This window comes from Onychostoma macrolepis, chromosome 16, assembly GCF_012432095.1.
Source record: "Onychostoma macrolepis isolate SWU-2019 chromosome 16, ASM1243209v1, whole genome shotgun sequence".
Classification (NCBI taxonomy): domain Eukaryota; kingdom Metazoa; phylum Chordata; class Actinopteri; order Cypriniformes; family Cyprinidae; genus Onychostoma; species Onychostoma macrolepis.
The window spans coordinates 6,825,541-6,841,763 of NC_081170.1; the positions used below are offsets into that span (position 1 = coordinate 6,825,541).

The 16,223-nt window shown below is 35.0% G+C and overlaps 1 protein-coding gene across 32 annotated transcripts in view; it reads left to right on the plus strand.

Moving 5' to 3' along the window:
- rims2a (regulating synaptic membrane exocytosis 2a) overlaps positions 1 to 16,020 on the plus strand; it is a 175,052-nt gene extending 159,032 nt beyond the window's left edge. For 31 of the 32 annotated variants that reach the window (XM_058746410.1, XM_058746408.1, XM_058746411.1 and 28 more), the window contains 5 exons: positions 12,026 to 12,167; positions 13,196 to 13,308; positions 13,448 to 13,549; positions 13,640 to 13,779; positions 14,599 to 16,020. In XM_058746410.1, the coding sequence (XP_058602393.1) occupies positions 12,026 to 12,167; positions 13,196 to 13,308; positions 13,448 to 13,549; positions 13,640 to 13,779; positions 14,599 to 14,814 (713 nt within the window). In that variant the 3' untranslated portion in view covers positions 14,815 to 16,020. Of the gene's footprint in view, positions 1 to 8,973; positions 9,344 to 12,025; positions 12,168 to 13,195; positions 13,309 to 13,447; positions 13,550 to 13,639; positions 13,780 to 14,598 lie in introns of those variants that run through there. The other variant, XM_058746432.1, reaches the window with a different exon arrangement.
- The last annotated feature ends 203 nt before the right edge of the window (positions 16,021 to 16,223 follow it).

The window sequence follows — 16,223 nt, forward strand, 5'->3', positions numbered from 1 at the left end:
AATAAAAGCTTTTCTATTTTTACTATATTTACTATACAAAAAAAATAACTAAAACAGTTTAAAAATGTTTTTGCTACTTGAAATAAAGCTTAAATAAAATAGAAACATTTTAAGGAAAAGAAATTTAGAAAAACTAAAAAAAAAGAAGCTTGATTAGATTAAAGATGTTGCCTTAGATTAAATTGAATTACTAAAATTACTAAAACTATATATAAAAAAATTGAATAAAAATTGAATAAAAATCCCAAACGCGCATAAAATTACTAAAATATAAACTAAAATTAAAATAAAAGCCAATTCAAAATATTAATAAATACTGTAACAAGACAAAACATAACAATACAAATTGATTTCAAAACACAAAAGTTGTACTGTATATGGCTTTTTTTTTTTTTTTGGTTGCTTATTTATTTATTACATATCTGCAACTTTCAGTTTGTAAATGATCACATTTTACATACTGTATGAATGGATGTTACAGCAACAAAAAAGTCTGTTTAATTATAAGGATCAGAGCGAGGGTGGAAAAGTATCATAAAAAGCTAAATTATGTTATTAGAGCAAAAAGAAACAAAATATAACCACTTTAAATGAATATAACTGTAGCACATTTGGAACTAGGAATGGGTATATGAAGCGTTTGTCATAGGAAAAATCCATGTCATGTATTATAATGAGACAGTGCCTTCTCGTAGGATTAGACCACACAGTCTCATGAATAATTCCGAGACACTGCAGACTCATCGTTGAATTCAGAATCAGAATAACTAGTTTTGTGGCCCATTAAAGAACCCTCGCCATGGTAACACACTTTTACCAAGAATGAAAAAATTATATTGAGATTTCCAGGTCACACACAATCACAGAAGACATTTGAGCAATCTAAAAAAATTAGTTGTGTGAATGTAATTTAGCACATTTTCTCTCTATTCATAAGGCATATATTATTTTGGCTTTTTAAGGTCAGGTCATGATGATCGTCATGGGTTTATCACTGATCATTGGTTGTAAAGATAAAGATAATGCATAACCGCCAGAGTGTCACCATGGTGACAGAGATGATCAGATGCTGCGCTGCTGTATGAACCAGATTCACAAAGACACAATGTTGACAATTATGGTCTGACTGTGTTTTATTAAATGAGACATTCAGTATACTTTACTTTTGCTGTTTTAGTATAATATAATGTTACTTAAGGCATCTTGCACCAAAAATTTTGTTTTTCATAACCATTTTCTGACCCTCAATGTATATTTAAAGACCCAAAAATGAAAATTTACTAAAACTAGACTCACCTTCAGACCATCCAAGATGTGAGTTTGTTTCTTCATCAGAATATAAATATTACATCACTTGCTAACCTATGGATCTGTTGCAGTGAATGGGTGCCGTCAGAATGAGAGTCCAAACAGCTAATTAAAACATCACAATAATCCGCACCACTCCAGTCCATCAATTAAGATCTTGTGAAGCGAAAGGCTGCGTGTTTGTAAGAAACAAATCCATCATTAAGGCATTTTAACTTTAAACCGTTGTATCTGGCCAAAATACGACTTCATGATAATGTTTCCTCCAGTGAAAAAGTTCATCTCCTGTTGTCCGCTCACATCAAAATCAACTGACATATTTGTTTACTGTTTTTGGCTGTTTTTGCTTGTAAACAGTGCTTGATCTGTGCATATTTCTCTCCTGATTCAGATGAGCCAACTTTTCACTGGAGAAAGCAATATTATGGATAGAGGACTCGTTTAAACTTAAAAACATGTTAATGATGAATTTGTTTATTACAAACATGATGCTTTTCACGGCATAAGACCTTCATTAATGGCCTGGAGTGGTGTGGATTACTTCTGGATTATTGATGTTTTTATCAGCTGTTTGGAACTTTGGACTCTCATTCTGACGGCACCCATTCACTGCAGAGGATCCATTGGTGAGCAATGAAGAAAACTCATCTACATCTTATGGAAGGAGGGTAAGCAAATTTTCATTTTTTGTGAACTGTTCCTTTAAGAATTATGTCTGTACCGGTATAGTTCATACTGTCATTCATCAGGACAGATTGAATTGCTAAAAACTGGAAATACCTTGATATGTAAATATTAATGTGCTCATGGTGTCAGCTTCCTTGAATGGTCTTGGTGGATTGTTGAAGAGTAGTTCATTTGATTATTCAGTGAATATAGCATGTAATAATTTGAGTAATTGAGTAAATGTAATTTGAGTAACTGAGTAAATGTAGTAATTTGAGCATGTAATAATTCGACTTTTAATCGATTGACAAACATTAGTATGGCGCAGCAATTTTATTATATTACACCAAGGAGGTCTTATTGTGACTCGTTGCATTTGGAAACTGAATGTTTGTGTAATACGTTCATATGTTAAAGAACTTGACGCACGCATCTTACGGTCAGACTTTGTTTATTGGGCCTGCTGGCCTTGAGTGAACATCTCAAGAATGTCTCTGTGTTCAAAGACTCAGCCATAGATGGACTTCCTTATTTCAAAGACAAGCTCATGAGAAATAGTCCAGTGATCCTGTTCCTCATCTGACACTGGAGTTACTAAGCAGTTGAGGGGGAAAACCAAACTATCTTCAGCTCTCCTTTTCCCTCAGTTCTGATGATGACCATGTATAGGCAATATTATTTTGAATCTCAGCCCTGCAGGATTAATCTTTTTACACCTGCATATTCTTTTCCTACATGCTGTCTGTCTGTTTTCAAACAATCATCTCGATCAAAGTCTCATAGTTGTTTATGCAGGCGTTCAGTCAGCTGCACAGATGCCAGTTCTTCGATCTGAGTTGTTAGTAAAGCACTAAAGAGTTTATTCTGTCTCTCTTTCGGTCTTTCGCCATCTGTCCACACACTAACAGAGGAAGTGTCTGTATCGCCTGTCTCTTGATTAAACGTGTTAAGAGAATGAATGTGTGAGGTTTATCACCTCACAGCTGACAGAAAGACATACATCTATTTGATGTAACTTGAAGGTGATTTCTTGAGGTGAATCTCATGAGAACTGTCAAGAAATGTCCGGCTATATTTCAGATCCCAGACTTGTAACTTGCGAAAACCTACGACAGTGTGCAGGATTTATTTTTTTTTTTTTTTTTTGCTATTCTTTCCGTCATATTTCAGATCAGAATCAAAACCTTTATTTTATTTTTAAAACATATAATTATTATTATTCACATTATGGTAATTAGAGTTTGAGGGATGTATTTAATGTTCATGCAAATAATGCCACAATGCAAAACATTTTATTTATTTATTTATTTATTTTATTTTGTGGTACAGTATGACCCAAACCTTTCCTTGTGATTTTGAATGCACACACTGATCAGTGATGATATTCTGCATAATTTTGTTGAATTTCTGCAGCGCTTTCTGAAGAGTTCCTGTGCTAATGATTTTTACATCCTCTGGTGTCGTGTTGGTGATTCTGAACTGGTATGGCATGACACAATGCAGAGTTGAAGGCAGGTATGAGAGGATGTAAACATGCTGTTCAGTAGAAATGTTTATCCGCACACACACTCACATACACACAGCTGCCTGAGCTGGTCAAAACATCATCAGTCTCACACGCTGTTGCCCCATCTCACGGCCCACTGCCAGGTCATTACATCTTCGTGTTTTTCTCACACGTGACGCTCTTTAAATTCCCGTAATATGAGATGTTCTCATCTCTGAGGCATGAGCGGACTGTTCGTGCTTTCATGGGTTTTGTTTTCGTGCGTGAGTTGAGTGCCAGTTAATTTGAGGCCTTTACGACTGTATTGGTGACCTTAATTAATCTGAAATTTGGTTTGATATGGACATCATAATTCATACTGGTTCAATTCAGAACATTGTAATAAATGATAAATGTTCTTTTAAGTTTTCATTTTATTTTATTTTATCTTTACTTAAATCACATTTATTACATTTTTCTTAAAATTCCCGTAATATGAGATACTCTCATCTCTCAGGTATGAGTGGACTGTCTGTTTTTTTTTTTTTGTCTTGCCTTTTTTTTTTTTTTTTAATTCATTCTCAACTTGAGCAGCAGTTAAAATGTTTAAAAAATAAATAAATAAAAATAATAATTAAAATAATGTAAATAATTTTTCAATATTAACAATAGAATTAAATATTTTTAATTATATATATATATATATTTACAAATTGTTACAATTTCAGATTTCTTTATGCATTTCGTGCTCTTGTTATGCCACATGACTGTCACAACATAAATCAACAAAATGAGCAGTATTTTCTACATTCACAGTTGCAGCTTAGCATGATCAATACCAGCTTGCTGACAAAGTCATTCACAACAACAGCAAAAAACGGTATTCTTATGAAAAAAAGAGTCTGTGCTTGAAGACTTGGAAGGTTTCTGCTGTTCTCATTTAAAGGACATTGAGTAATCTATTTGGTTGCTTTAAACAAGTTCTGAAATATCTGGTGTACACTGTAAAAAAAATTCCGTAAAATTTACGGTAAAAAACTGGCATCTGTGGTTGCCGGAAATCTACCGTAAAATATACGGTAGCAACATTTTAGGTTTTACGGTTTTAACTTAAATTTACAGTTACAATACCATAATTTCATTAACTGATATAATGTTAATATACCAACTTACTGAAGTACTGAAATCTGTTTTGTACCTTTGAAATACACTGATAACCACCAAATGCAGGTGATGATGAGAAAGTCACATGACGAACCAAAGCCCATCACAAGCACCTTTTAAATAATAACATATATAGAATGTGCACAGTGTCATTCACACAAACATTAAACACCATCATGCTGAGACTCATTAAACTGAAATATGCAATAAAAATTAATTTAACAACATTAGATGTAACATACAACCCTAATAAACATAACTGATAAGAAAAAACTAAGAAGAAACCTAGTTATTTCAAAGAAAAAACATCAAATTCAAACAAAATTTGAAATGCAACACAGGGAATTCTGGGAACGTCAATTTACCGCTTTTCCCTGTAAATTTTCCATTCTTTTTCACTTCCAAAAGCGGTATTTCACCGTAAAATTGTCTGAAATGTCTATTACAGTTTTTCACCGTATATATTAGGGGAACTTACCATTAACCATTATAGGTTTTTACCGTAGCTTTTTCACAGTTTTTTTTACCGTTAAAATCATGGTCATTTTTTTTACAGTGTAGATAAACTAGTCCTGAGTAACATTTGCTCTTCACCTCAAAGTGGCATTTTAAATGACGGTGTTTTAAAACCATAGTTCTACACAACTGACAATTGACATTTGTCCAAATAATGGGACTCTAGGCCAGTTGAAGCTCTTGAACCATTTACTGAATGACTGTGACCAACTTCCACAGATGAATAGTTTTTTTACAATGGATATTGCAAAGGAAAACATAATGAAGAGGTTTGTTCATTTGAAATGCAAATAATGAAGTGGTTGTTGCACAAAGGAAGCTTTGGAACGGCCCGTCCAGGGACATCATCTGTGTTTTTTTAGTAGTATCCACTATAGTGTAGTGGCTAATTGATTGAATACACGGAAATTCTGAGTATGGGTCACCATACTTGGCCACACGTCACGTCCTTTCCTTTCCTTTTCATTTGGTTTATATTGTAGGTCCTTGCTTGTGGTCAGATTGCATATATGTGAATCATGAATCATTAATCAGCATTTCCACAAGTCATGTGCTCAGTATTAGCTAAAGTGCTTGCAATAGAGGAGTTTTAGAGACTTTCTATGTAGCAACCCAGGGAAAGTTTTATTTCTCTAGCATAGCTCAGGAGAGTTAATTTAGTTTGCTTGTGCTTCATTTAAGTCTCAGACTGTCCAGTTTGTACTTGTGGGTCAATAGAATTTTTGTTTGACTTCAGCATTTAAAATGTTGAGTGTTTAAAAAAACGTATTTCATTCTCTGGCTGTCAGTCCTGGTGAGTTTCACAGTCAAAGTCTAGTTTAGACTAGTTCAGTCACTGTGCCGTAATTGTCTGCTTCCTTCCTTTTGCTGTATTGTGTTATGAGGATGTTGAGACATCACCTCTGCCCCCTGTGCTGTTTCACGGCTCCAGAAGACTCATATTTGGCAGTGAATCAGGATGAGAGTGCATTCTGGCAGGTTTGGGAGTAACGGTACATTGTGTTATGTTCCTTCATGTCTGTTAGAAGAAATGTAGACCTCACAATAAGAACCATAAACAAATCAAAATGAGTCATAATGGACTGGAATAGTACTAGATACCAGATCACAGTATAGTGACAGATATAAAATACATACTCAGATATGGAAGACACCATATATACAATATGTGTGTGTGTACAGAAACATTGATTTTTAAATGTTTTTAATGAAGTCTTATGCTCACCAAGGCTGTAAAAACACTAATATTGTGAAATAATATTACAATGTAAAACAACTATAATTTAAAATGCATTTTATAAAATCTAATTTATTCCTGTGATGCAATTTTCAGCATCATTACTCCTTTACTTCTTTAGTGTCACACAATCCTTCAGAAATGAATTACAAATATATATGATTTCTAAAGGATTATGTGAGATACATATATATATATAAATATATATATATATATATATGTGTGTGTGTGTGTGTGTGTGTGTGTGTATACATATATATATATACAGGTACATCTCAATAAATTAGAATGTCGTGAAAAAGTTCATTTTTTCTTGTAAGTTATTTCAAAAAGTGAAACTGTCTTATATTTTAGATTCATTGCATGTAAAGTAAAACATTTCAAAAGGTTTTTTTTGTTTTAATTTTGATGATTAGAGCTTACAGCTCATGAAAGTCAAAAATCAGTATCTCAAAATATTAGAATATTTACATTAACGACCATCGCTACAGTATAAATTCCAGGTATCTCTTGTTCTTTGAAACCACAATAATGGAGAAGACTGCTGACTTGGCAATGATCCAGAAGACGATCACTGACGCCCTCCACAAAGAGTGGTTCCACAAGTGCTCTAAAATTTCCTGGTAGATGGATACGTTGACTATGGACTTCAGAAAACACAGTGGACCAACACCAGCAGATGACATGGCAGCCCAAACCATCACTGACTGTGGAAACTTCACATTGGAGTTCAAGCAACATGGATTCTGTGCCTCTCCACTCTTCCTCCAGACTCTGGGACCTTTATTTCCAAATGAAATGCAAAATTTACTTTCATCTGAAAAGAGGACTTTGGACCACTGAGCAACAGTCCAGTTCTTTTTCTCCACAGCCCAGGTAAGACGCTTCTGACGTTATGTCTGAGCGTGGTGACTCTTGATGCACTGACTCCAGCTTCAGTCCACTACTTGTGAAGCTTTCACAAGTGTTTGAATCAGCTTTGCTTGACAGTATTCTCAAGCTTGCAGTCATCCCTGTTGCTTGTGCACCTTTTCCTACCCAATTTCTTCCTTCCAGTCAACTTTGCATTTTATATGCTTTGATACAGCACTCTGTGAACAACCACCCCTTTCAGTAATGACCTTCTGTGACTTACCCTCTTTGCGGAGGGCGTCAATGTTCGTCTTCTGGATCATTGCCATGTCAGCAGTCTTCTCCATTATTGTGGTTTCAAAGAACAAGAGATACCCGGAATTTATACTGTAGGGATGGTCATTAATTGAAACTCAAATGTAAATATTCTAATATTTTGAGATACTGATTTTTGACTTTCATGAGCTGTAAGCTCTAATCATCAAAATTAAAACAAAAAAAACTTTTGAAATGTTTTACTTTACATGCAATGAATCTAAAATATATGAAAGTTTCACTTTTTGAAATAACTTACAAGAAAAAATGAACTTTTTCTCCACATTCTAATTTATTGAGATGCACCTGTATATATATATATATATATATATATATATATATGAATATATTTGAGAAAAAAACATCACAAATTACTAGTTATTTTTTAGGTATTATGGTTATTATTATTGGGTATTATTAGTGCCGCTTTTTGAGAATCATTATAATAATAGTCAAACAAGACATTCTTTTTTTGAATTTCCTCACCACTGTCACCTTTTGAATTGAAATGATTCTTTGCATATTTCTTCATCTAATTTTAAAATAATAGCAGAACAAAGGTAGATCATTTAATGCAATGTACGTGTTTTTCAGATAATATTTTCTTCTGCCTTTAGCAGAATCACACAAAAAAAAAAAAATTGTTTTGTTTTAGCAACACCCATTTTATATATATAGAATAAATGGGTCTTTAATCATGAAAATGTATAGCTGTCATTATGTTTTAGGAAAGTCTGAGAATCCTGAGAGACATTTTGACCTTCAGAACACTGTAGAAACCACATAGCATTGTCCTAGAATGCACCCTGGTATCATGGTTGTAAATTTTGCATAATAGAAAAATCTACTATTTTAGCAGTCATTAGACACCCAGATTCTTGTTTCTCTATGAACGTGACACCTTAAGTGGCTGTTGAAAATGGTTGGATATGGCTGCTATTCCTGTTTTGACTATGCAAATATTTGCAATGCATTTCGAGGGGATATTTTTCTGGGATAGCAGTGATTCAGCTGTTTCTGTAGCCAGACATCTTCTGTGGTAAACATTTACACTGGGAGATAGTGAAGAGAGAGGTGGAGGCCTGAGATAAAAGATGCACGTCAGCACGGCAAAATAAATCTCGGCTTTTAAGAGCCAAAGAGAAAGGAGGAATTATCAGCCTGTGTGTGTGTGTGTGTGTGTGTGTGTTTAACACGTGAACTGTGGGTGACTGGCATGTGGACAGTCAGGGCAAGAGATGCTCAGGTTCCTAATGGCCACACACACACACACACACATTTGCAGTATCTCTGGGTAAAGCTCATGCGCATGAGGAGCATTTGAAGCGCTGAGCCACACCGCTGCCTCTGATTGGCCAGGGGAGGATGCAAGAAAGGGAGCCAGGCTCCGCCTCCTCCCCCCTCCTGCACATGTTAGAAAGGAGATAGCTTGAGAGTCGACAGCTTCACTGCGCCGAATGCACACTAATGCTGCATACTCCAGGGAGATCAGTCGACGCAGAACGTTCTCTAGCTGAAGAACTCAAAACAAACCCAGACTTTAAATGTTGTTTAAGAGCGCTCTGCACTCTAAGTTCAGCCCATCGTCTGCAGTCTCAGCACCACAGCATCCTCTCCGATCAGCCCAGCTGTAAACATGGGCAGGCAAAGCCAAGATGCCACGTCCACCACGGGCACGGGTGCGGGCAGCACCAGCGGCCGCATGCAGCGCTCCCAGAGCCGCATGAGTCTGTCGGCTTCCTTCGAAGCGCTGGCCGTCTACTTCCCCTGCATGAATTCATTTGATGAGGAAGATGGAGGTAAGATGTGTCACGTATGGAGAGGTTCAAATGAACGTCTTGCATGTCAAAGTTCATGCGTTTTGCAGGATATCTGGTGTTATAGAGCATACCAACTGTTTTTAATTAATATTTAATTAGGTTTGTGGTCATTTATGGTTTCTGGTGGAGTTTGCATAAGTAATAGACAGAATTGTACATGGCTGTCAGTAAAATATTTATTTATGTGCATAAATTGCTGTGACACTTTTATAGCACTTAATAATTGTTCAGTGTGTTTTGATGGTTTAGCGGGAATCAAGCATCATTGTGACCTTGAAGGAGTTTGATTTCCTTTCTCTACAGCATCTCTCTCTCTTTCTCCCCCTTCAGTCACTCTAGAGATTAATATCATTGGAAATATCATGTGACTTTTCATATCTTGCAGAACACATACCTTTTGTGTGATGTGTGGGTGCAACCAGATTTTAGTTAATACATTAATATATTCATCATTGCGTGAATCTCATGAGAGAAATCACCCTAAAATCTTTTTTTTTAATAAAATGAAGCATATATATATATTTTTTCATTACAATTAATTTGTAAAGTATTAATACATCACGACAGTATGTGTGTTGTACTGCCTTTAATTTATGCAGATAAAAAAAACTGTATTACAGTATTTATTCCTGTAGTACAGTAACGATAATAAACTTAAAATACAATTTGTGGATTAATTATGGTATTCAGAATTTTGGGGGAAATGTGCTTAATTGTCATGAAGATAGTGTCACATAATTTAATAGAGATTTTTAAAGACATGATCAGAAAACATGGCTTATTAAATTGACAGTCTATGCAAAAATTAAAATTGTCATTATTTACTCTCCCTCATGTCTTCGTTCCAAACCTATATGACTGACTGACTTCTGTGAAACACAAAGGAAGGTAGTTTGAAGAATATTGGTAACCAAATAGATTTTGTTCCCATTGACTTCTATTATATGGACAAAAAGTACAATGCAAGTCAATGGGAATCAAAACTCTTTGGTTATCAACATTCTTATCAATGTCTTCTTCTGTGTTCTGCATAAAAAAGAAAGTCATACAGGTTTGGAACGACGACACGAGGGTGAGTAAATGATGACAGAATCATTTCATTTTTGGGTGGACTATCACTTTAAGGGATGAATTGAGTCTTATGACATTGGGCATCATTGTTTCTCAGGTTTACTGTATCTCGGTCAAGTTCAACAAGAGCACAAGTGTGTTTTTGATTGTTATATACGACAGTGCAGTTAGTACAGAAAAGGACAGTCACATCCGCCGCTATGTTCGTCATCCTCTTGTGTTCAGCTACGGCTCAGAGCCGAAAGCAGAGGCGGATGACATTGAATGAAAAGAAAATCAAGCCTGCCGTGTGTGACCTGCAATTGAATGGTTTAATCTCAGCCATGTCTGCTTCCTGTAGCCTTCCTTCTTTCTCCTACCTATTGAAAACGAATTCTGCATTCTGAGCAGCCCTCACATTACTGCATCATCCTCATTATTTTTGCATTTGTATTTGGCAGTAAAAGAACAGGATGTGCATCAATTTTGGATGCCAAGTGAAATAAAGCGTGGACGAGAGGACATGTTTAACAACGATTTTAGTCTCAAGTGACTTATTGCTTTTATAAAGTGGCACCAACAGCAATATGATTAAGGGTGAAATTGTGCAATGAATCATAATAATGAGAATAAACTACTGTTTTGCCAAGTAGTATAGTCATTACTCTAGCTGTAGGCGGTTTATGGGTGGCAGGAAACATTGCAACTTAGGGCATTAATAAAAAATATCTACAGTGTGCTTTCTTTTTCTGCATATACAATAAGATTTTTGTTATAGTTAGTTGTCAAATCTATATTAGGCATAAAACAACCTAATAAAATGAACAATGCAAACATGATTAAAAAATGCTTTTCTCCTTTTTAGGAGCCATTTAGCATACTTTGGGAAACCGCATATCATTAAAAGATAAATAATTAGAATAATTAAAGATAAAATGTGTAATATCTGCTCCGCTAGCAGCATCAGACAAAAGGGCAGAGAGAAATAATGACTGTTTCCAAACAGGTAGTCCTGCTTCAAAATAATACTATTGATTGAGCTGAAATGCCATTTTGACTGTTTTGAAAGTGTTTACAATCCTTAGGAAGTCAACCTACGCATGTCTTTCTCCTACTTATAGCATGTTAAACTGATAAAGGAAGTATTTTAACATTGAAAACATTACACGCATTATCTGTTTGAAGGTCAAAATTATGGTTATTGCATTTAACACTTCTTTCTTTATGACGGTTGTGAATTGTTCAGCTCAGAGGATGCAGACACAGGTTGAGGAGTTTGGTCATGTCATGCCTAGTTCCGGTTCATTGCACCTGCGTAACCCATCACGTCAAATCACCCTGCATCATGTGTAATGGACACTATGGCATGTCTGTAGGCCAAATATAGATGCAGTGCATCTAAAACAAGAAATTGTTGAATTCGTTCCATCCTGTGGGAGCAGGACCACGTGTGTCTGGACCTTCGTATCACACCGTCTCGATCAACAACACATCAGCTGTCACATCTGAGCGGCATGTTGGGCGATGTGCAGAAACGTGTCCTTCATCACTCTGCCTGAGACGTCTTGATATCCTGACTGACGAACTGTATCTCTCTCTCTGTCTCTGTAGAAGCAGGAGGAAAGAAGCTGCGCAGCACTATCCAGAGGAGCACGGAGACGGGACTGGCCGTAGAGATGAGAAGCAGAATGACCAGGCAGGCCAGCCGCGAATCCACTGACGGCAGCATGAACAGCTACAGCTCAGAGGGAAAGTAAGTTACCAAACACATGTGCAAATTGGACCATGCTGACAAATATAACAATATATATTATGTATTATTACATTTTATTTAGTGGCAAATATGTGTGTGTATTTATGTGTATATATGAAGTTTTATAAAATATGATTATTATTATTATTATTACTAAAATACATAAATAATACTATTAATATTAATAATTATTATTAATCGTTATTATTAATCCCAATAATAATAAATAATGACTATATGTATATTGTAAAATATTTTTAAAATAGTAATAATAATAAATATATTGTACATATGTTTATTTTAAATAATTATTCAAATAAAGTATTATTAATAATAATAAATTATTGTTAATAATTATTTGCATATTATAATTTAGATATTAAAATAAAAAATATTTATCATACTAAAAATTCATGTATATATATATGCATATTTTAAATAATAATTAAGCACTCAACGACATCTGTGACCTGTTGTCATTTACTACAGAAAATAAATTCTATTAATTATTGTATTCAAACAAAAGTTGCATTGACAGTAATGTTGATTTACAGTGGGACAGGGTATTGCACCAAATGTTAATAATAATAAACACTGTCACCATAGTGTTTAAACATATAAAATGTGTCTATTCAATTTTTCACCTGCTGCCATATCCATTTAAAGTCATAAGCCTGGTAACTTTTACGCAATACATGCAAAAACACCTGAAAGCAACTGTTAACATTGAAAAATACCCACTTTTCAGGTAGTAATCAGAAGTTAATCTATCTACAACAGCAGTTTCACTGCAAAAAGAGCAATTCTGATGACTTTATAGCTCAAATAAACATTTTTGTACAGTTATATACAAATATAACTCCTTTAACGATCATATAAGCTGCACATTTCTGCTTTTCCCATAGACTTCCACTGCAAGTGCTTTACTGTAATGCAAAATGTTTTTCTGTGATAATCATCAGCCTGTCACCTGTAACATCATAAGATCAAGCTCTACTGTTTATCTAATCAGAACCCTTTCTTCTCAGCCTCATCTTCCCTGGAGTGAGACTCTCTTCTGACAGTCAGTTCAGTGATTTTCTGGATGGACTTGGCCCCGCCCAGCTTGTGGGAAGACAGACTTTAGCCACGCCCCCTATGGGTGAGTTCTTGTTTATTATACTTTCTGTACACTTCACTCTAGTGCTTGTGTCTCCAGTCACACTCAAATATTATCCAATATTAAAACAGCAATATTACCCATGTGTGGCTCATGTATCCTTGATTTGTTCCACGTCTAGGTGACATTCAGATCGGGATGGTGGAAAAGAAAGGAGCCCTCGAGGTAGAGGTCATCCGAGCCAGAGGCCTTGTGGGAAAACCAGGTTCTAAGGCACTGCCAGGTGAGTGCAGTTACACTTTCTGATGGTGATTTCTTAGGCACCTGAAAACTCACTCACGATTAAACTCCATCTGTGGTTGTTCTTCTCCAGCCCCTTATGTAAAGGTGTATCTACTGGATAACGGCGCCTGCATAGCCAAAAAGAAAACAAAAGTAGCACGGAAAACACTGGACCCTCTTTACCAGCAGCAGCTGTCGTTTGAAGAGACCCCAGGTGGAAAGGTTTTACAGGTATAATGTCATCGCTAATGCTTTTATTTACCAGTTTTAGGTCATTATCTCATGGTCATTTGGTCAATGTAAACAGAAGCAGTAACTTTATCAGTTAGTTTGTAGTAAAAGTCAACAAAAACATTTTAATGGCCGATTTTTTCTATATAAAATTATATTTTTCATATATAAAGTATGTATATATATATGTGTGTGTGTGTGTGCAAATTTTGTATATAATTTATATTTTTATATTTAATATATTAAATACTACATACAGTGTGTGTATGTATATATATATATATATATATATATATATATATAAAATTAAAAATAAATATGATCTTTTATTTGTTGAACAAATAATATTTTATTATTTTTATTTTTATACATATAAAACAATGTCACATAAAATATGGTTTAAAGATTGAATAAATGATATGAGCAAATAATAATAATAATACTTAATAAATTTAAATTTATATATATATATATATATAACATATAAATGTGATCTATTATTTGTTGAACAAATAATAGTTTATTATTTTTATTTTTATACATATAAAACAATGTCACATAAAATATGGTTTAAAGATTGAATAAATGATATGAGCAAATAATAATTCAAATTAATATTTTATTGTTTTTATTTTATATGTGTATATATATATATATAACAACATCACATAAAATATGGTTTAAAAATTGAATAAATGATATGAGCAAATAATAATCAACACCTTTTTTACAAAATGTTTATGAGACCTGGCCTCTGTCTATCAGTAGTTTGTCAATTTTTTGTATGATTGTAACTTTTATATTTTCTTTCCATCGTAGATCATTGTGTGGGGAGACTACGGACGTATGGACCACAAATCCTTCATGGGAGCTGCTCAGATACTTTTAGATGATCTGGACTTGTCCAACATGGTTATTGGCTGGTTCAAGCTGTTTCCTCCCTCTTCATTGGTCGACCCAACCCTGGCCCCGTTGACCAGAAGAGCTTCCCAGTCGTCTCTTGACAGCGGGTCCGGGCCGTTCGGTCGCTCGTAGCAGTTTCCTGAAATCTAGCGTTATTGTAGCAGCCATTGGGTGGAGTTTGAGATTTGCGACAGGTCCCGTCCCCCCGGTAACACTGCATGCTTGATGTTGTGTGTTCAGAGCTTGTTTCTTAGGGGTGAAAAAAAGCGGTCCTGTTTTTGCTCGCAAAAAAATGCCGCACACATTGTGCGCAAAGAGCAACCCCTAGAGGACAGGGACGAGACGAAGCTGGAAAATGGCCTCCTTAGCCTGAGGAACATCACGATTCCTGCTTTTAGAACCTATTTGAAGCCATTGGAGATGAGTCTGAACTGAGAACTGACATGTCGAGTTCTTCAGAAGCCCTTTTTGAAATGGGGTGAAACGTTCTCTTCGACTTTCGTTTTCCATTTATGTTTCTTTTAATGTTGATGTATTTGTATCTACATGGGCTAACAGTGTTCCTTGGGTCAAGCCATGCCAACAGACCCAGAAATGTACACACAAAACAAGAATATGACGTGGGAATGAGCACCTCACTCCCCAGATATGATTCTGCTAGATAAACACAGAGATGAAATGTAGGTTTGAATCATCTTTTAAGATCAAATTGAAGTACTTCTCTTGATACCGTATGAAACCTAAAGAAGAAATAACGAGTTTTTTGTTGCATGGACACAACTTTAGCTGAACTTAAAAAAAGTGAATAGGAAATAATTTTCTCAGACTGCTACTTGCAAAAAAAGACGACAAGAAAAAAAAAAAAAAAGAAAAAGAAAAAACGAACCGGATCAGCCATTTTCAACAATTTCTATTATTTTTAAAGATAAATTTCACTAGTGCATGATTTTCATGGGGAGTGAATGCAACAGTGTGATTTAAAAAAACAACAACCATGAAACCTTGTTTTTTTTGTCCTGTAGACCATTCATTGGTCTCTCTACTGTATTTTTACAGACAAGCAGATAAATGACAAGCTTAACATTTTATTTACAGTGAGACATCTGTTCATGTGACAAAGACGTAAAAAAAAATGTCTATGATTTATTATTGTAAAGGCGTAAGCCTTATGAAGCTAAAGACGATGTGCAAATTGTACATGTTTCTCTACTTCTCCCTTGTCCCAGGGTAAACTCTCTGTACTTGCTTCCGTTGTCAGATTTTCCCCCTGATATTGTTCCAGTTCTCTTAAATTTTTATTTTCAGGGCTGTTCGTTTCCCACAGCTCTTCTAGTTTTAGTCTGTATATTGTTTGAAGTTCTTTCGTTTAACAAGCATGTTGAAAAGGGTTTTTGGCAACATGGCTTGGGCACATCTTACAGTAACTCAGCATGTTTTGATAAAGACGATATTTGGAGAAAAAAAAAAAAAGCAGTTTCTTGTACAGTGCATGTCGACGACGATCCTCTCCCCCGCCCCTTCACCCTGAATTGAATTTTAGT